Here is a 19,673-nt window from a genome sequence, read left to right as displayed (position 1 = left end):
GCTCAGGAAATGTTTCACGGACTACGGACCAATAAAGCATATCAAGGAAAGTATATGTCAATTAAAACGGATATGAGCAAAGCGTACGATAGGGTGGAATGGGACTTTATTAGGGCCTTACTGCAGAAAATGGGATTTGATCTTCATTGGATCAAATTGATGATGGAATGTATTTCCTCGGTTCAGTATCGGGTTCTTATAAATGGTCAACCACGTGGCCTCATTGTTCCAAATAGAGGCTTACGTCAAGGAGATCCTTTATCGCCATATTTATTTATTCTCTGCACTGAGGCGTTGATTACAAATATAAAAAAGGCAGAGAGAGGGAAACAACTAACAGGAATGAAAGTGGCTAGAGCTTGCCCACCAATATCTCATTTGCTTTTTGCGGATGATAGTTTATTTTTCTGCAAAGCTCAAAAGGAAGAGTGTCAAACTATTCTCAAGATTTTAAAGGAATATGAAGTAGTTTCAGGGCAGCTAATAAATTTTGATAAGTCCTCAATTCAATTTGGACATAAGATCGACGAACCCGTCAGACAGGAATTAAGGGATATTTTGGGTATTCAGAATCTTGGAGGAATGGGATCCTATCTTGGTTTACCAGAAAACTTGGGGGTTCAAAGATCCAAGTTTTTAGCTTTGTCCAAGATCGATTAAAAAATAGAGTTAATGGGTGGACTTTCAACTTTTTCACAAAAAGCGGAAAGGAAGTGATCATTAAATCAGTGATCACAGCTTTACCAAATCATACAATGTCTTGCTATCGATTACCTAAGGCAACTGTGAAAAAATTGACGAGCGCGGTCTCACAATTCTGGTGGAGTCCAGGGGGAAGCACACGGGGTATGCATTGGAAATCATGGGACAAGGTATGTGTAGACAAGGATGAGGGCGGTTTGGGATTTAAAGACATCACTGATTTCAATATAGCGATGCTTGGTAAGCTGTTTTGGCGTCTGGTAGAGAAGCCAAACACTTTATTTTCTCGTGTTTTCAAAGGGCGGTATTTCAGAAATGCTTCACCTTTGGAACCGATTCGTTCATACTCTCCGTCATATGGCTGGCGGAGTATTGTTTCTGCTAGATCTCTGGTAAGCAAAGGACTAATTAAACGGGTGGGATCAGGTTCTTCTATTTCTGTATGGAATGACCCATGGCTCCCAACCACTCGCCCGAGACCAGCAAATAAAAATCAACATACTTTATATCCGGATCTTAAAGTAGAGTCTCTCATAGACTCTACCTCACACACTTGGAATTCACAAGTAATTCGGGCTTTGGTGGATCCAATGGATGCAAAACTTATAGAAAGCATACCACTGAGCAGGACTCAGAGGATAGATAGAGATGGATGGCACTTCACAAAGAACGGAAAATATTCGGTCAAATCAAGATATCAGGTAGAACGGATTTATCCAGATAGAGAAAGGCCACCAATATTAATTGGTCTCACAGTAGATGTCATGAAGGCTCACTGCTGGAAAATACGTTGCCCACCAAAGTTAAAACATTTTCTATGGCAATTAGTGACAGGATGTATAGCAGTGAAGAAGAATTTACAGGCAAGGGGAATACAAGGGGATATTTGTTGTGGAAGATGTGGAGCCCACGAGGAATCCATAAATCATGTGTTTTTTGAATGCCCTCCAGCTATTCAGGTTTGGGCTCTATCGAAGATACCATCAAATCCAACTATCTTTCCGACAAGTGCTCTCTTCACAAATTTGGATCATTTGTTCTGGAGAGTTATTCCGCAGATGGAAGAGCATCAGTTTGCATGGATATTATGATATATCTGGAAAGCTAGGAATAATAAAGTTTTCAGTAATTTGGATATTGATCCTTTGGATACGCTTAAGTTGGCAGAAACAGAATCAACACTGTGGGTTGAGGCATAAATTTTGAAAGAGCAGAGGACAATACCACAACTGGTAGATACGACCTTGCCGTCAATCCCAGGAAGATGGTGTTTTGTGGATGGCTCATGGAAAAAGGGTGATACTTTTTCAGGACAAGGTTGGTACAGCACTTTAGAAGGATTTGATGGATTGTTGGGGGCAAGGAATGTTCGGGCTAGTCTCTCTCCCCTTCATGCGGAGATGGAAACGCTACTCTGGGCAATTGTATGCATGAAAAATTTACGACAATTTCAGGTTACGTTTGCAACGGATTGTTCTCAATTGGTGAAGATGGTTTCGGAACCAGAAGAATGACCAGCTTTTGCAACTTATTTGGACGATGTCAAGATCCTGAAAGAGAGTTTCACCCGATCAGAGATTATCTATGTACCACGGACGCAAAATATAAAGGCGGATAGACTAGCACGCAGTGTTAGGAAGCAGCCGTCTTTCGTCGTTCACATGGACACGGATCACCCGGTTTGGTTTACAGAGTCAGTATGAGTCTGTAAAAATCGATGATAAAAAAAAAAAAAAAAAAACTCAGACAAAGGACGCATTCATTGTAAAGATGTTTTTTTCTTTATACCAATAAATTTAACATACATTAAAAATAAAATATAATAACTATGATTAAAGAAGAAAGCAAACAAATCCGTTGCTTAAATAAAAAAAATATCAAGGAGTAATTTTTTTCGTTCTGTTAATGGGATTGAAAAATGTTTGTAAAACAAATCATTTTAGGGGATAAAATCAATGTTTCCAGTTCATATGTGTTAATGCATATTTACGTGTATCTTAAGGCACCCAAACTCCATTAATGATGTGAAAATAAGACATGAAGATGTAAATCACACGATTTAAATATAACGGTAAGATGTGGCCCTTGTGGGTCAACCCGACTTTGTGTGATATATATACGGGATAACATCGGAGTTTTCAGTTCATATGCTGAATGGTTATCTTCGATGTGAGTTATGAAATGGATTTATCATTGATGACGACGGATTTAAGGTTTGAACATACAGAGATCCCTTATTCACATAATTTCCGTGATTATAAATGATGTTTAGGCTTTCAATGATGTCTAATGCAGTGATGTAGATAGATGTTTTGATATATTTGACAAACCCGTTTAAACGCTTTAGGAACTCGATAAATGGGCCTGGGCCTCCATAACTGTTAACACTAACGGCTTCATACTCGAAAGACCCGCCAACTAAAATTCAAAACTTACCTCACTTTTTCTCTCTTCCACTTTTTTCCTTCCTTAAATCCCTTTTTACGACATGCTTCACAAAAAAAGTCTACAAAAGACACATTACATATATACACAATATACATCTCCATCTCTCGTTTAAACAAATACATTTTATTTTTCTTCTTTCTCTGCAGATATTTTGAAAATTCAAACTCACACCAAGAAATGGGTTGTTGCATCAGCAAATTCTCTCCAAAGACAGAAGATTTCAAGCAAGTAGAAGAACCTCAAGAGAAGTACTGTTATGCGCCAGAGAAGCTGTTCATGTCTCGTTGTCCAAGTCGAGTATCTCCACTTCTTGTTCCCGACAAGAACCGGTTTAACCCCATTCCTGTCCCGGATAAGTTTATCCACATCTCGGACAAACTTCCTCCTCCGTCTCCTCATGTAAAGCTGGCATCTTTCTCTCCAAACGTCCAGCCTTCCACCACAAGCAACTCTTCTCTGACCTCATCAAGCTCGTCGCTTTCTACGGCCTCTTCAATCTCGGTGTCAAAGGAGAGATCTTTCTCTAACGACTTCTTGCGTGCTTGTTACCAAGAGAATTCACATGTTGCTCGGATCAGTTCCTTACGAGAATCTTCTCTTTCTCTGAAAAACGGGCATCCTAACCGGTCTAATTCCCCGGTTAAGCCAAACCGGTATTCAACAACGCCAAACAGAGCTAATGCAACCCCGGAAAGAGGAACGTATGGTTCTAAGAGAACCCGAGAGCCATCTCCTAACCACCGTGCGTTGACGCGACAAAAGAGCTTTCGTAAAGATCAAGAAAGTGTTATCATGTCTTCATCAAGTTCTTCTTTAACCAAGGGAAAGTTCTTCAAGTCACCATCTCCAAGCAGGAGATTTGAAAGATCTTCGCCATCTCCAAGCAGGAGATTCGCTATGGCAGAGGGAGACTTGAAGGTGACTTCACTCTCTACTAGTTTGAGGAAAGATAGCTTAGATCTCTCTCGTCTCAAGACTTTTCCTAAGAACAGCAGATCAGAGACGACTCGGATTCATCGTATAAGTTCTAAGATCAACACAACCACTATCAAAGAAGTAGTCGAAAGCCACATGGAACCGGTTGTTCCAATGCTTGAAGAGATCGGCAACCCGTTGATTGATTTGGATTGCTTCATCTTTCTGTAACGATTCAGTTTTTTCTTGTTGAAGATGTGTTTGTGTGCACAGTACAGATAGGTTCTGTATTTGTATAACTCGTTTTTTTTTTAACTTATGGTTTGTGAGATGATCAACTAGATCAACAGTCTCATACTTGCTTTTTGTTTGTTTGTTTTGAAATCTACTTACTTTTGTATGGATTTGAAATAGTTTGTAATGAAATGAATACAGCTAAAAGGAGCTTATTATTGTAATGATTTTTAATCATACTTGTTAAGTTTCAAAGATTTAAATTTGTCAAAAGAAGAGAAACTGCACTTGAAAGAAAGCCACATTTATAGAAAACGCAGCGTTTTGATTCCTGAAAGCCTTATTTCTCTTTGTAGACAAAAAAAAATATAATTTTGATGTCTTATCCAAATCCAACCAATGAGCAGGCAGATATAAATTGCAAAGGCAACAACACTATCCCACTCTATCTTATATTAGTGTCTACCAATTTTGGGTTACATCACTTCCATGGATCAGCCATGACACATTCACTCTCTCCTCTCTTACCGGCTACTCACACCGGCAGCCTCTCCTCTCCATCACCACGATCACCGTCGCAGACTCCCCCCATCATCCTTCAAGTTCCACAAATTAACCGCAGGTAATTGTCTATGTTTGTCCTTTTATATTAAAACCGATCGATTAGACAAAGTGCTAATTTTTATGAACCGTATTAGTTTTCTATTTGATAAAAGTGTGAAATTAATGTTATTACATGAAGTGTCTATGCAGGGCGATTGTTGTTGGGTTAGGCGGTGCGCTATGGAGTTGGAACGCTCTGAACGGTAAGGAGGAGGCAATGGCGGCAGCAAGAAGGCCACCTCCACCACCACCTAAGGAGAAGAATGATCCGACAGTGAGTGGAGTTCAGGCGAAGGTATTGGCGAGCAAGAAGCGTAAAGAAGCTATGAAGGCCTCCATGGCCAAACTTAGAGAGAGAGGCAAACCTGTTGTTGAAGAAGAACCATCTTCTTCTGAACAATAAATAGCATCCACGCAAGAAATGTAAAGATTAGTAGTCATCTTCTCTACCACATTCATCTCCTATCATGTTAATTCACACTACTGTATTTCAAGTTATATTCTTATGGCGACTCTGTGATATCAGATCCATAACTTACGTCAGATTCTTTAGTCGCAAGCCAATGGAAATTTTCTTACTTAGGCTCTAAACCGGCATCCGAGTAACTAACTTACTTGATCATATTAAAGAATCCTTTAGTACATTATAAAATATTAAATATCAAATCTCTAATTGATGCAAAGTTGCAAACTGATGCAAATGTACTATCGAAACCCATCTAATTAAACTTTTCAATTTTTTGAGTATTTCGATTTTTTTAGTATTACGATTTTTTAGATAATTCGGTATATAAGTAGTAACTTTTGAATATTTAGTATTTTTAATACTAAATATAATTAATATATTTAAGTATAAAAATTTTATTTTGGATATTCTGGTACCATATTATGCATTTTACAAACACTAGCATACATGTTACGTTTGATCGTTGTATCTTTGATTCCGTTCGACTTGACTTGGCTAAGTAAAAGAAAGACAAAGCAATTTGTTTGCCCAGTTCGTGGATCCACCACTACGTCTGGGGGGAGGCTTTTGCTCCCAATCCACTATCAGATCACCGGGAATAAGCCTCCGGCGTGATTACACTGCTCCGATCTCACTATCTCTTTGTTTACAGGTTACAATAGAGATAAGGAAAAGAGATTACAATCAAGGACTATAGATCGATGAAGCTATCTCCTGCTGAACTCGATTCCACGCTCGAGGTAAGCCAACTTCTTTCTCGATCTTTCTTCTTCTCTCTTGATCGCTCTGAGTGTGTGTAACAAACTCTCTTAACAGCATCTCCTTTCTGTTGCAGGTTATAAAGACGACGGCCCAACATCTGTTCAACCATACTCCTGAAGCCCAATAACCTAAGCTTTCTCTTCTTCCTGATAGTGGACGGCCCATGAAGATAGGCCCAGGAGAGTCAAGACATAAGCCCATACAACATTCTCCACCTTGGCTTTACTCTCCCTCTACCTTCTCATTCGGACAACCTAGCTTCCAGTCGCAACTCTCGACTTTTCTCATCTCTTCAACCTCTGTCACGATCTTCACCCTCTATCTTCAATCAAGCTCCTCCTCGAAGCTAAAAAACGCCCTTCCTTCAGTGTTTACCCTCTAAACCTCCCGGAAACAGCTCTTAATCCCTAGATCGATCAGCTCACGTCACTTTGCTCGAACTTTCAGGTAACTCCACCTTTTTCCTCAAATCTTGCTTTTTAACTCACTGATTACTGACGATCCAAAAATGACCCTCTGTCCCTTTTTTAAACATGCGAGATAACAACTGAGATATCTCTTCCTGCTGCCAGACAACCCCTCTGTCATCTTCCTCAGCTGTAGGCAGTGAAGCCTACTCCAGAACCTTGACGTTCACTAGACTCTTTTCCAGAGTCTTACCAGGTACATACTTAGTCAGGATATCTGCTAGATTTAGACTTGTGTGAACCTTGATAACTATAACTTCACCTGCTGCGATCACCTCTCTGATAAAATTGAACTTAGTACGAATGTGTTTAGTCCTCTCATGATAACCACCATTCTTAGCTAAGAAAATTGCTGACTGTGAATCACAATTAATCTTGACTGCTTGCTGTACATAACCCAACTCTTCACAGAACCACTTAAGCCATAACGCCTCTTTAGATGACTCTGTTAGTGTCATGTATTCTGATTCGGTGGTTGATAAAGCCACAACTGGTTGGAGGCCTGATCTCCAGCTAACTGTGTTGCTTCCCACTTGAAAAATATACCCAGTAACTGATCTGCTTCGATCTAAATCTGTAGCATAATCCGCATCACAAAATCCTTCCACTTTGAATTCTGAATCTTTAGTAAACGTTAAGCTGTAGTTAAAAGTGCCCTTAATGTACCTTAGAATCCACTTTACTGCTTCCCAATGAACACGTCCTGGATTCCCCATGTAACGACTAACCAAACCAACAGCATGTGCTATGTCTGGTCGCGATCCCACCATAGCGTACATAAGACTCCCAACTGCGCTCGCATATGGGATGTCGTCCATGTAAGCCGCTTCGATCGCACTCTCTTCCTTGTCTAAACTCTTCAACTTAAACTGAGATCCCATAGGAGTTGTAACTGGTTTGCAGTCTGACATGTTGAAGGTTGAGAGTACTTGCTTCAAGTACTTTCCCTGAGACAACTTCAGAAGATCTTTATGTCTGTCTCTGAAAATATCCATTCCAAGGATTCTAGATGCTCGTCCTAAATCCTTCATCTCGAACTCTCGATTCAGACTTTCCTTCAAATTTTGAATTCCTTTAACATCCTTCGAAGCTACCAACATATCATCCACGTAGATAAGCAAATAAATCTTATCTGAATTTTCTTTGCCTCTAATGTAAACACACGGATCATAGCTGCTCTGTGTAAACTTCTGATCCTTCATGAACTCATCAAAACGTTTGTTCCATTGTCTTGGTGACTGCTTGAGTCCGTATAATGATTTTTTCAGTAGACACACCCAATTTTCTTTCCCTTTTACAACGAACCCCTCTGGTTGCTCCATGTAGATCTCCTCATCTAGGAAACCATTCAGAAAAGCTGTCTTGACATCTAGTTGCTCTAGTTCTAGGTCCTCATTCACGACTAGAGACAACATCAGTCTGATAGATACATGTTTTACAACCGGCGCAAAAACTTCATTGTAATCTATCCCTTCCACTTGGGAGTATCCTTTTGCCACCAATCTAGATTTAAACCTCGGATCTTCAACTCCAGGAATCCCTGGTTTCTTCTTGTAGACCCATCTACAACCAATGACACGTTTCTTCTCAGGTCGCTTCACTAAAACCCAAGTTCCATTTTTCTCCAAAGAAATCATCTCTTCTACATTTGCTGCAGTCCATTCCTTGTTCTCACGTGTTCTCATAGCCTCTGCATAGGAACGTGGTTCATCTATCTCAATATCTTGTGCCGCTGCCAAAGCGTAAGCCACAACATCAAAGTCATCAAATTTAGATGGCATCTTAGTCTCTCTTCGACTTCTGTCTCTAGCTAGAATGTAGTTACTTAGATCTTGTCCTTCTTCTGTGCTGCTATCTGGCTCGTCCAATACTGAATCTTCTTCAGTAACTGAACCTGAAACTACTCCACCTGAAACTGTAGACTCCGTAGTAGTGCCTGAGGTAGATGCCTCAGCATCATGTAGACGACCCGTAGGACCTTCAATCAAATCTGGACTGAAAGAAACTCTTTTACCTTTTCCTTTATCAACTGTCTTCATCTGAACTTGTTCTCCGGCATCATTGTCACGCTTGGGCTCTTGCTTAGCAGAATCTTTGAAGACTTCTTCCTCAAGGAAGACAACATTTCTACTAACCACACATATCCTCTCTTCTGGCATCCAGACTCTGAATCCCTTTGTTCCTTGAGGATAGCCAACAAAGTATCCCTTAGTAGCTCTAGTACTAGTCTTTGACTTAACTGAATGAACGTAAGTTGAACACCCAAACCGTCTCAGGTGGGACAGACTTGGCTTAAAACCACTCCATAATTCTTCTGGAATCTTGAAATCTATAGCTGAACTTGGTGACCTGTTGATTAGGTATACAGCTGTAGACGCGGCTTCAGCCCAAAAGCTTTCTTCCATTCCACTTTCTGCAAGCATACACCTCACACGTTCCATAATAGTCCTGTTCATCCTCTCTGAAACTCCGTTCTGTTGCGGGGTGTAGACACACGTCCTGTGTCGCTTGATTCCGGACTCTTTGCAGAACTCATCGAATCTAGTATTGCAGTACTCCAAACCATTGTCTGTGCGTAAACACTTCACCTTCTTAGAAGTCTGGTTCTCCACTTCGAGCTTCCACTCTCTAAACTTTGAAAATGCCTCATCTTTAGTTCGCAGAAAATAGATCCAGACCTTCCTTGAGTAATCGTCTATGAACGTTATGAAGTACCGCTTCTCTGCTAAACTAGGAACAACTGTCGGTGCTCCCCATAAGTCCGAATGAACATACTCTAGGACCTCTCTAGACGTATGTTTTCCTTTCTTGAAGCTTTGCTTGTGTGCTTTTCCTAACACACATTCCTCGCAGAATCCAAGTGATCCCACATCCTTGCTCTCCAGATAGCCTTGCTTGACTAGAGCTTCCATATTTTTCAAACTTAGATGACCCAACCTAGAGTGCCACTTCTTTGTCGCATCAACTCTAGGAACAGACACATGTGCTTCACCCTTTAGCACGGTTCCCTGAAGAAAATATAATCCGTCAGTGTAGATGCCTGTTACAACTTCTCTACCATCTTTGTAGAACTTTACTTTGAACTTATCTCCAGTGTAGTTGCATCCAGATTTCTCTAGACATCTATAAGAGATCAAATTTCTTCCCATTGTAGGCATGTACTTAACTCCAGTAAGCACAACAATAGAACCATTAGGATTTCGTATTCTAATGTTTCCCACGCCTTTGATCTCGCTGAAGGTATCATTTCCCATTAATACCTTTCCTCCTTCGCCTTCTTGGAAGTCAAACAATACTTCTTTGTCTGGTGTAATGTGAAAGCTAGCTCCAGAGTCCATTATCCACTCCTTTCTAGTGTCCTGAACACTCGCAGTTAATATCAACGGTTCCCTTTTAGCAGCTACATTCGCTAAATTTGAGCTGCGGTTCTTTCCCCTGTCGGGACACTCACGCTTCCAGTGACCTTCCTTTCCACAAACGAAGCATCCTTTATCATTCTTAGAGTTGCTTTGTTTTGAGAAGTTCTTTCCTCTGCTCTTAGAACGGTTTCGGTTTGAATGATTTCCTCTCTTATCATTTCTACCTCAGTCACTGACATATAACCCCTCAGCCTCACCCTTGTTCTTGTGCAGTAAGCCTCTCTCCCTTAACTCTGTCTCTTTAGCGTATGCTGAGGTGATTACATCACTCACCGTGAGCGTATCTTTGCCACTTCCATACTTCAAGGTATGGACCAAAGGCTCGAACTTTGATGGCAGTCCCGTGAGTATTTGAATAGCCTGATCTTCGTCTGAGATGTTGATGTTAAGACTCTCCAAGTCATTAACTAGTTTCAGAAAAACGTCTAGATTCTCCTCTATTGTTTTTCGATCATCCATCTTGTAACTTGCAAACCTTTGTTTCAGGTATATTTTATTTGGGAGAGACTTGGTCTGATAATCCTTCTCCAAAACCTTCCAGATACCAAGGGTGGTATCTTCCTTCATCACTTTTCTTATGATCTGATCACTCAAGCTCATCTTGATAAGACTCCTAGCTCTCTTATCTTTTACAGCTCTCTTGGGATCAACTTCTGTCTTTGCATCATCTCCATCTTTTTCAGAATCTTCAGCTTTGACCACTTCTTCCTCAAGAACTGAGTCTAAACCGAGGATCTCTAGCGCGCACAGCATCTTGTGCTTCCAGATGCCAAAGTCTCCCTGTCCATCAAACTTTTCAACCTCAAACTTCCCCCGAGTTGGCTCCATAACTGACCTTCTGTATCTCGATCTTCAAGCTTGCAGTATACAGTCTGAAAACTGAAGATCTCCGTGTAGTTTTGGAAACAACAGACCTTATCCACAAGAGCTACTGATCGATCCTGCAGATTCTTCAACGCAAACAACACACACAGATAAACCAGATAAGTTTCGAACCTTGACCTGATCTTTCTTCTTGCTTGCTTGATTCTCTGGTTTGACGACCTTGCTTCTCGTACTGATCCGAATGAGAACTTGAGGCGATGATGTTGATACTGCAACCTTCGCTCTGATACCACTTGTTACGTTTGATCGTTGTATCTTTGATTCCGTTCGACTTGACTTGGCTAAGTAAAAGAAAGACAAAGCAATTTGTTTGCCCAGTTCGTGGATCCACCACTACGTCTGGGGGGAGGCTTTTGCTCCCAATCCACTATCAGATCACCGGGAATAAGCCTCCGGCGTGATTACACTGCTCCGATCTCACTATCTCTTTGTTTACAGGTTACAATAGAGATAAGGAAAAGAGATTACAATCAAGGACTATAGATCGATGAAGCTATCTCCTGCTGAACTCGATTCCACGCTCGAGGTAAGCCAGCTTCTTTCTCGATCTTTCTTTTTCTCTCTTGATTGCTCTGAGTGTGTGTAACAAACTCTCTTAACAGCATCTCCTTTCTGTTGCAGGTTATAAAGACGACGGCCCAACATCTGTTCAACCATACTCCTGAAACCCAATAACCTAAGCTTTCTCTTCTTTCTGATAGTGGACGGCCCATGAAGATAGACCCAGGAGAGTCAAAACATAAGCCCATACAACAATACACACTTTTCACATTTAGAAAGGCATAATAACTAACTCGGAACTACTATTTATATTCTGAAAACTAAATCATATGTTTTGACGAAATTTTTTTCTCAAGAGGAAATTTAACTTTAAAGACGAAGTTATTAGAAACTAAGCAGACATTGTGCATTCGTAGACATGGAAACAATGCTGAAACTTTGCTCTTTTGAGTATTTTTCCAATGGGCACTGCTCGTCAGTGAATGGTAGTTAGATCACAAAGTTTATAGCATTATAATTGATTATCTTATATCAGAGCTATTTGGTCACCAGTCTCATTTAAGATCTCCAGTATATTACTATAGTATTAACAGAAAAATATCAAACAACTTGTCAATAACACAGCGCATACAATTAACAAACGAAATTATTTGATTTGTTCTCCTCTCTCTCTCTCTCGCTCTCTAATTATTTTCTGGAGGCAGTTTTCTCGGAAAATCAAACAGAGAAGACGAAGAAAATCTGAAGCTATTCATTCGTCCTGCTGCAGCAGCAGCTACTCGTTTCGACTGATCGATCCCAGAGTATGAGGCTTCCTTCCCCTAGTCCCGTTGAGCCGAGGCACCGTTTATCAAGTCAAACGTAAGTCTCCGCCACTTTCTTCTTCTTCTTCCGTCTTTCGATCATTCTCTCGACTATACTAGACTAGACTAGTTACCTGAAGCTTCCGCACTTGGTGGATTTGACGGTATCGGATCACTATATTACTCCATTGTATCAATTTGAGCTCCGACTTCTGTTAAATCGAGATCTGACTCTTGTATGTATCTATCGATTCAGCTGAACTATTCGTGCTTTGCGTGATTGAAATTCGTGTTTTGAGTTCTCTGTAGCAAAGTTGACTTTCCATGACTACTGATCCTTATTGTATTCGCTTGCTTCGTCGTGTTGATAGCGATGAGTCAAGCAAGAGGAGATCTCTGAGAAATCGAGATGCTAAAGATCTCGAAAAGGGAGGATTACACGGCTCCTTTCACTATAGAAACTGGACTGCCAAATTCTCTACTCTGAAAGTTGTGTTGCTTCTCATTGTCCTCGGAACTGTGTATACTCTCTACCGTTCACCAGCAGTACACATTGCAGATCATCCCTCCAATAATAACTCTAGGTATCTCCTGTTCCCTGCACACTTATGCTTGTTTTCTGTTGATTGATGAGGCTTTCTTAACTTTTAGTTTCGTCAACAGATGGATGATAGAGTCAAGTGCAATTGATCCTCGCTATGTATCTACAGCTGAGATAAACTGGGACCATATGTCAGACGTTGTAGAGAAGTTGACTGGAAAAGGCGGGTATCAAGGAGTTGGCTTTATAAATCTTAACGATGATGAGGTTGCTCAGTGGAAGGATCTCATACCTGACTGTGACCATGTTGCACTGCACCTGGGACATATGGCAAGTAACATAACTTGGGAGTCCTTATACCCTGAATGGATCGATGAAGAGGAGCAGTTCGAAGTCCCCACTTGCCCTTCCCTTCCTTGGATTCAAGTTCCTGGCAAGCCTCGGCTTGATCTTGTTGTCGTCAAGCTTCCGTGCAACAAAGCAGGAAAGTGGTCGAGGGATGTTGTTAGACTGCACTTGCAACTTGCAGCAGCCCGGGTGGCGGCCTCTTCTAAAGGGCTTCACGATGTGCATGTGCTTTTTATTACTGATTGCTTTCCCATTCCTAATCTTTTTATTGGAAAGGAGCTTGTTGTCCGTCAAGGAAACCTATGGCTGTTCAAGCCTAACCTTCACCAGCTGAGGCAAAAGGTGCAGCTGCCTATTGGTTCCTGTGCACTCACAGTTCCACTTAAAGCTAAAGGTCAGTACCAGTTTTCTATTTCTTTACCTTTTTCACTTTGTACCACTTGGTTGATTTGACCAGATGACTATCTGCATACGTCTATCATTCCGCAACATTTTTGTTTTCCTTTTCTGGAAGCATTAATCTGAAAATGTTCATTTAACATTCGGGCCTGGCTGGCTTAGCATCGCAAATGAGACAAGAGTTCTGACCTGGCAATATTTTCTTGCAGACACTTTCTACTCAGCAAGTGCAAAGAGAGAAGCATATGCCACCATATTGCACTCTGCTAATTTTTATGTGTGTGGAGCCATAACAGCGGCACAGAGCATTCGCATGGCTGGCTCTACGCGAGACCTGGTGATACTTGTTGATGACTCGATAACTGAGCACCATAGAAGTGGCCTGGCTGCCGCTGGATGGAAGATCTATTCTATTCAAAGGATCAGGAATCCGAAAGCTGAAGCAGAAGCATATAACGAATGGAACTACAGCAAGTTTCGTCTTTGGCAATTGACTGAGTACGACAAGATCATCTTCATTGATGCTGATATGCTTATCCTTAGGAACATTGACTTCCTCTTTGAGATGCCTGAGATATCTGCTACTGGAAACAACGCGACCCTCTTCAACTCCGGTGTGATGGTGGTTGAGCCATCAAACTCCACATTCCAGCTACTTATGGATCACATTAATGAGATCGTGTCGTACAATGGAGGAGACCAAGGGTACCTTAACGAAGTATATACATGGTGGCATCGGATCCCGAAACACATGAACTTTCTGAAGCATTTCTGGGAAGGTGATGAGCCTGAGATAAAGCAGATGAAGACGCGTCTCTTTGGAACCGATCCTCCTATTCTCTACGTCCTCCATTACCTTGGTAACAAACCTTGGCTATGCTTCAGGGACTACGACTGCAACTGGAATGTCGACATTCTGCAGGAGTTTGCAAGCGATGTAGCTCACAAAACCTGGTGGAGAGTGCACGACGCCATGCCTGAGAACTTGCAGAAATTCTGCCTGCTGAGATCAAAACAGAAGGCGCAACTGGAATGGGACAGGATGCAAGCTGAGAAAGGAAACTACACAGATGGACATTGGAAGATTAAGATCAAAGACAAGCGACTAGAGACTTGTTATGAAGATTTCTGCTACTGGGAGAGTATGCTTTGGCACTGGGGTGACAAGAACTGGACTGACAATTCTACTAACACTTTATCACCGCCACCAGCACTTAAAACTCCTCTTTCTTCACTGTAAGCTTTGTTATTTCTTTACCGTATAGTTTTACTTTTATGGGTATACCACAGCCATAGTTCCGTTATAGATGTCGAGTTCCATACCTTTGATGGACCCAGTGAATGTAATTTGATGTTGTGCACTGAAGTTCATGCTTTAAAACATCACGAGAATCGATTACAATGAGTACCTTCTTCATAAAGCTTTGTTGATATCCGTCTAAGACTGAGAGTAGTGGCTTCCCTGCCTCCCACGCGACCGCCCCTAAAATACCGCTGAAAAACGTCGGCGTATTATTTTATTTTATAATATATATATATGTACATGTGTTTTTATTGGAAAGGAGAACGAGGAAACAAAAATTAGGGTAGAGCGATGGAATCAGAGAAGCCGCACCCACAGATAAAAGTTGGGAGAACAAGACAATCGGAAGCAACTTACTTACCTGTGGATTTAGTCTCGGATATACTCTTACGTCTGCCTGCCAAATCTATTGTGAAGTTTCGCTGCGTTTCCAAGGTCTGGTCTTCGATCACGACTCTTCCATCTTTCATTAGCTCTTTCGCAGCTCGGTCAAGTCCCCGTCTTCTCATCTTGTCAGAGAAAAACGGCAAGCTGTTTGGTTTCTCCATACCACAAAACCAGAATTCTGATAACAAGCCTCAACTGGTGGAGAGTTATGCGCTGACGTATCCAGGAAATTGTAGCGTGTTTTGGAACGTGTCCGTCCATGGCATGATCTGCTCCAGTGTATCTCTCAAGCTCGAAGTTTGGAACCCCACCACGAGACGCACCGTAATCTTACCCCATCCCAAAAGAGGCTGGAGTAACATGAGCTGCTTTTTAGGATTCGACCCAATCGATGGTACGTACAAAGTGCTGTCTATGCCTAGGTATCCATGTAGTAAAGGAGACAATCGACCTCGGGTCCTTACATTGACTGGAGATCATAAGGAGTCATGGAGAGTCATCCAAGGGATCACTGAACATGTCCCTTACTGTCCTGGACAACACATTATTAACGGGGTTATATATTACGTAGCCTCTCTTAAATCTCATAGTGATTATATCCTGGTGAGCTTCCATGTCAGATCTGAAAAGATGAGTATGATCGAAGTACCATGGAATTATCTTAGTGTTCCTAAGATTTTCCCCGTACTTTACGAAGGGAAGTTAGCTTGTGTTTCTTCAAAAGATAATGATGTTACAAAAGTTGATGATATTGAAATATGGATTTTGGAGGACGCGGAGAAACACGAGTGGTCGTATAAAAAAATTCATCTACCTTTTTCTCGCTATGATCCAATTTCGCATGCCTGTTTAGATATGAAAGGGGTCAATGATGCCGGTGAGTTGATCTATGTACCATTAGACTTGGTGAATCCGGTTCGGCTTCTATACTATGATCTGAACACAAACGTCTACAGGAGAGTGGTAGTTGAAGGACTTGCGGATGACCAGTTTAGGCGACGTAATGGAATTGGAGACAACAACATTTTACGTACCTTGGCTGTTTATCCCAATCACATAGAGACTCTAATGTCGTTGTAAGACGTACATTTATTTTTCTCAATATATTCTATGCAATTCCTTAATATATGATACTTTCAGATCCATATTATATTTACAGAGACAAATATCCATCTTAGCTTTTGTTTCAACTGCCTGCACGAACACCAGCACGTTTTCGTACAAAAGTCTTGTAGTAAAAAAAACAAACTTGGTCATTCAATCAAATGTGCTTAGCTCAATTGCAAAAAAAAAAAAAAAAATTATATGCAAAATCTAAAGGTCATATAGTCAAATAATATGGTTTCATAATTGGGGATTACGGTTTCAGTCAAAACCCTACTGGTATTTCAGTCAATACAATCCAAACAATTTATGCAAGTTAATTCAATATCTCCTTTTGAACATAATTTTTTTTAGAAGGTAGTTGTGAAGCCATTGATCCATATTATGAATGGAAAGATTAGGCTGTGACCGCATTGAAACTTAGCACTTGTTTGGTTTTTATTATTGGGTATGGATTCTCTTGTAGGTAGTTTTAGCTTGAGCTCGCCTAGATACCCGAAGACCGGTTTTCCCGAAAAAGTCGAAACGAATAGCTTGGAGCCTTGGATCATGGCCTGGATGTTTCCGGTGCATTCCACCTTCTGTCATCTATGCGATCATGTATCCAAAAACTGAAGATAACACCAGAAAGTGGACGTAGATACAGAGGGCCTCTTGGACTAGTTTATCATGGTCCCTTGGGTTCACGAATTCTCTCACATTGAATTTCTTGGCAACACAATGGTGTTTTCCCCTGAGATACACAAGAAGAAATCTCATTGCTCAGATAGATTAGTGTTCAATGATCCAACAGAGATTAATGGTCGGGTTATTTATGAAACTTTTCCATGGCTGAGAGTAGTGAAGAGAATGTTGATACGAATTTCATGCTTCTGCTGCGGCGCCGCCTCTACTTCCTCTACTAACCAGTGGCTTCCACGCGACCGCGGCTAAAATACCCCTAGAACATCGACGTTTTAATTTTAAATTTTTAATAAGTACCTCCGAGCGTCCTCTGGCTCAACAAGTTAATTCTTGTTGGGGACACTGACAAGGTCTGCCGCACCCCAACCCTGAAATACGATAGGCGTACGTAGACTGAAACTAGACTTCATCTTGATCATAATGTAGTTGTGAAACCGTTGATCCATTAAATGAACGGAAAGAGCTTACGTTGTGACCGCATCAATCACTTAGATCATGGCCTGAATGTTACCTGTGCACTCCAGCTTTTGGCATCGTTGGCGTCATTTGTCCATGTTGAGATTTAATGAAGAAGAAAGAAGACTTAGATATGGAAAGGAAGCAACAATGTATTATGGACAAGACCACGTGACTCTCTCTTTGCAGGACCACAAAGACTAGCCGTTTGCCGCAGCTCTTAAAGGCAAAAGCAAACTGATGTTTCTCGGGTAATGAACAAGAAGATAAGACAGAGTTCATTGACTGATTCCATACATGGAATCAAAGATGCATCTAGGTCACTGAGTCATATATAATGATACATTGTGTAGAGAAATAACGACAGAGAGAAGTAAGAACATTGTACACACAACATAAACTTGTATCTTTGTTTTTCGGAAGGGGTATAGAGTGAAACCAAGAAAAGCATTGTAAGGGCTTTGAGGTTGTGTGAATACTCTCTTATAACCTCTGGTAGATTCCGGGAGACAGGTCCTGACCCAGACTAACACCTTCGTTAATGGATGTAACTGGTTAACAATCTTGTGTCTTGCACTCTTCTTCAAATACTCTACTCTTCAAGTGTGTTCTGTTTTTTTTTATCTCTTCTCTGCAGCGAGTTCTTGGTGTGTGAGAGCATCATATAGCTTAAGGAGACGTCCTGAGACTTAGAGTTGCTTCACATTCCAAAACCGAATGTCACACCAACACTTATCATACCAGAAAGTGGGCGCGGCGCAGAAGTAATTGAAGGCCTAAGCTGGTTTGTCAGAGCACCTCCAATGGTGAAATACCCACACTAGTTTCTTAGACTATGTACATTGGTGTGAAATATTCAACACTCTATTTGTTACTTTTTATATTTTACATCATCTTTTCTCTCTTCCACCTAACATTCAACACCTACTCATTTTTTTATAATCTATGATAGTTATGTTTGATAAAATTCAACATTCTATCTCATCTTTTTATAGTAATAAAAGTTCTCAATTAGTTTAACTTAAATCATGAAGAATTAAAACATTTTTATATTTTTTTTTAATTTTAATTACTTTTTTACAAATACAAAATAGAGAATATAGATGGTCAAAAATTTTGGGTATTAGAAAAGTTATTGTTATGATCCATTTCAGAAAATAAAATAGTCAAAGGTTATAATGAGTTTAAGGGTAAAATGACAAAAAAAAAATTGTATCTAAATCAAATGAACTAAATCTTTATCTATGGAGTAGAAAAAATTAAGAATTTTGATATATAAAAATAAATTTATAATAATTTAGTTGTAAATAATTGTTGTTGAATAATAGAAAATAGTCACATACTCACATATCAAAAGTGGACTCCATTTGTTTCTACTTTCAACGGTTAAAAAATCCAACTCACCATTCAACAACCCCATTGTTTTGTTCTTTTTTTTCTTTAACAATTGAAAATAATCTTTCAACACTCTCAATAGTCTCAATGTACATAGTCTTATGCTTTAACAATGGTTTAGTTTTTCTTTAGTTTTTGTATTCTATAAAAAGATGGTTCAATTAAAAACGGTCTTCCAAAAGCTTACTGCAAGGACTTCTTCCGACACAATTATTTGTTTCTTGATTTTCATTTTTTTTATTGGTTAGAAGTTAGAACCATGTTAATAATCTACTGTTAGGAGTTGCCTCGTGGTCCTTATACTCCTTAGAGCACCATTACCACGGGTTCTTAACCCGTGTATTTAGTGTTTTTAGGTTTAAAAAAAATTATGTAATTAAGTAAGAAACATCGCTTAATTAAGGCTCAGAAGAAACGGGTCTTAGGCCATGAATATAGTTGTTTCTTAAAGTGGTTTCTGCACAAAATTAAGATGTGGGCACCACATAAATGTTCAAAATCGGTCCTGAAAGTCACCAGATAAGGATCGAATTTGGGAGAGTTTTTTTACTGTTTGCGGGCTTCACCGACACGTAGCGGCCCGCAATTAGTTCACTTCAATTTTTTTTTAAGGACAAAAAAAAATCAATTTTTTTTAAAGGATCGCATAAGGATCGCATACCGTTAATCATGCTCTTATGGCACGGTGTCACACATTCACCATTCCCTCTCTCTCGAACCCAGCTCTCGATCTCGAACCCAGCTCTCTCTCTCGAACCCGGCTATCTCTCTCTCGATCTATTGATCTCGAAGCTCATCTATTCTCTCCCACTTGAAAACTGTTCCTGAAGTGAGTGCCTTTGGGAATGTTG

General features: G+C 40.4%; 4 protein-coding genes across 5 annotated transcripts; all 4 read left to right on the top strand.

Annotated features, from left to right (window-relative positions):
- The first annotated feature begins 2,701 nt into the window (after positions 1-2,701).
- BNAA06G15220D (uncharacterized serine-rich protein C215.13) lies at positions 2,702-4,484 on the top strand. The gene has a single exon (XM_013791393.3). The coding sequence runs from the start codon at positions 3,328-3,330 to the stop codon at positions 4,294-4,296; it is 969 nt and encodes a 322-aa protein (XP_013646847.2). The 5' UTR covers positions 2,702-3,327; the 3' UTR covers positions 4,297-4,484.
- A 266-nt stretch (positions 4,485-4,750) lies between these two features.
- LOC106347363 lies at positions 4,751-5,445 on the top strand. Its single transcript, XM_013786887.3, has 2 exons — positions 4,751-4,921; positions 5,053-5,445. Exons 1-2 carry the CDS (start codon positions 4,800-4,802, stop codon positions 5,303-5,305), a joined length of 375 nt encoding a protein of 124 aa, XP_013642341.2. The 5' UTR covers positions 4,751-4,799; the 3' UTR covers positions 5,306-5,445.
- A 5,615-nt stretch (positions 5,446-11,060) lies between these two features.
- LOC111198606 (putative UDP-glucuronate:xylan alpha-glucuronosyltransferase 3) lies at positions 11,061-14,910 on the top strand. Of its 2 annotated transcripts, none has more exons than XM_048782564.1 (5): positions 11,061-11,427; positions 11,523-12,263; positions 12,577-12,789; positions 12,857-13,488; positions 13,703-14,910. In XM_048782564.1, exons 2-5 carry the CDS (start codon positions 12,208-12,210, stop codon positions 14,731-14,733), a joined length of 1,932 nt encoding a protein of 643 aa, XP_048638521.1. In that variant the 5' UTR covers positions 11,061-11,427; positions 11,523-12,207; the 3' UTR covers positions 14,734-14,910. The 2 variants fall into 2 exon arrangements, with proteins under 2 accessions (XP_048638521.1, XP_048638522.1); XM_048782565.1 differs by having other exon boundaries at positions 11,340-11,427; positions 12,869-13,488.
- Positions 14,911-15,087: 177 nt separating this feature from the next.
- Positions 15,088-16,263, top strand: LOC111198607 (putative F-box protein At1g47730). The gene has a single exon (XM_022687355.2). It carries the CDS (start codon positions 15,088-15,090, stop codon positions 16,261-16,263), a length of 1,176 nt encoding a protein of 391 aa, XP_022543076.2.
- The last annotated feature ends 3,410 nt before the right edge of the window (positions 16,264-19,673 follow it).

Source organism: Brassica napus, chromosome A6, assembly GCF_020379485.1.
Source record: "Brassica napus cultivar Da-Ae chromosome A6, Da-Ae, whole genome shotgun sequence".
NCBI classification, from domain to species: Eukaryota; Viridiplantae; Streptophyta; class Magnoliopsida; order Brassicales; family Brassicaceae; genus Brassica; species Brassica napus.
The sequence above is the reverse complement of the archived record's forward strand: the minus strand, read 5'-3'. Positions and strand labels throughout refer to the sequence as shown.

Excerpts from the sequence above, each read along its gene's own strand:
- BNAA06G15220D (XM_013791393.3), top strand. The coding sequence starts at position 3,328 with ATGGGTTGTTGCATCAGCAAATTCTCTCCAAAGACAGAAGATTTCAAG.
- LOC106347363 (XM_013786887.3), top strand. The coding sequence starts at position 4,800 with ATGACACATTCACTCTCTCCTCTCTTACCGGCTACTCACACCGGCAGC. Across the intron at positions 4,922-5,052 it reads GTTCCACAAATTAACCGCAG|GGCGATTGTTGTTGGGTTAG; the intron begins GTAATTGTCTAT and ends GTGTCTATGCAG.
- LOC111198606 (XM_048782564.1), top strand. The coding sequence starts at position 12,208 with ATGAGGCTTCCTTCCCCTAGTCCCGTTGAGCCGAGGCACCGTTTATCA. Across the intron at positions 12,790-12,856 it reads CCCTCCAATAATAACTCTAG|TTTCGTCAACAGATGGATGA; the intron begins GTATCTCCTGTT and ends CTTAACTTTTAG. Across the intron at positions 13,489-13,702 it reads AGTTCCACTTAAAGCTAAAG|ACACTTTCTACTCAGCAAGT; the intron begins GTCAGTACCAGT and ends ATTTTCTTGCAG.
- LOC111198607 (XM_022687355.2), top strand. The coding sequence starts at position 15,088 with ATGGAATCAGAGAAGCCGCACCCACAGATAAAAGTTGGGAGAACAAGA.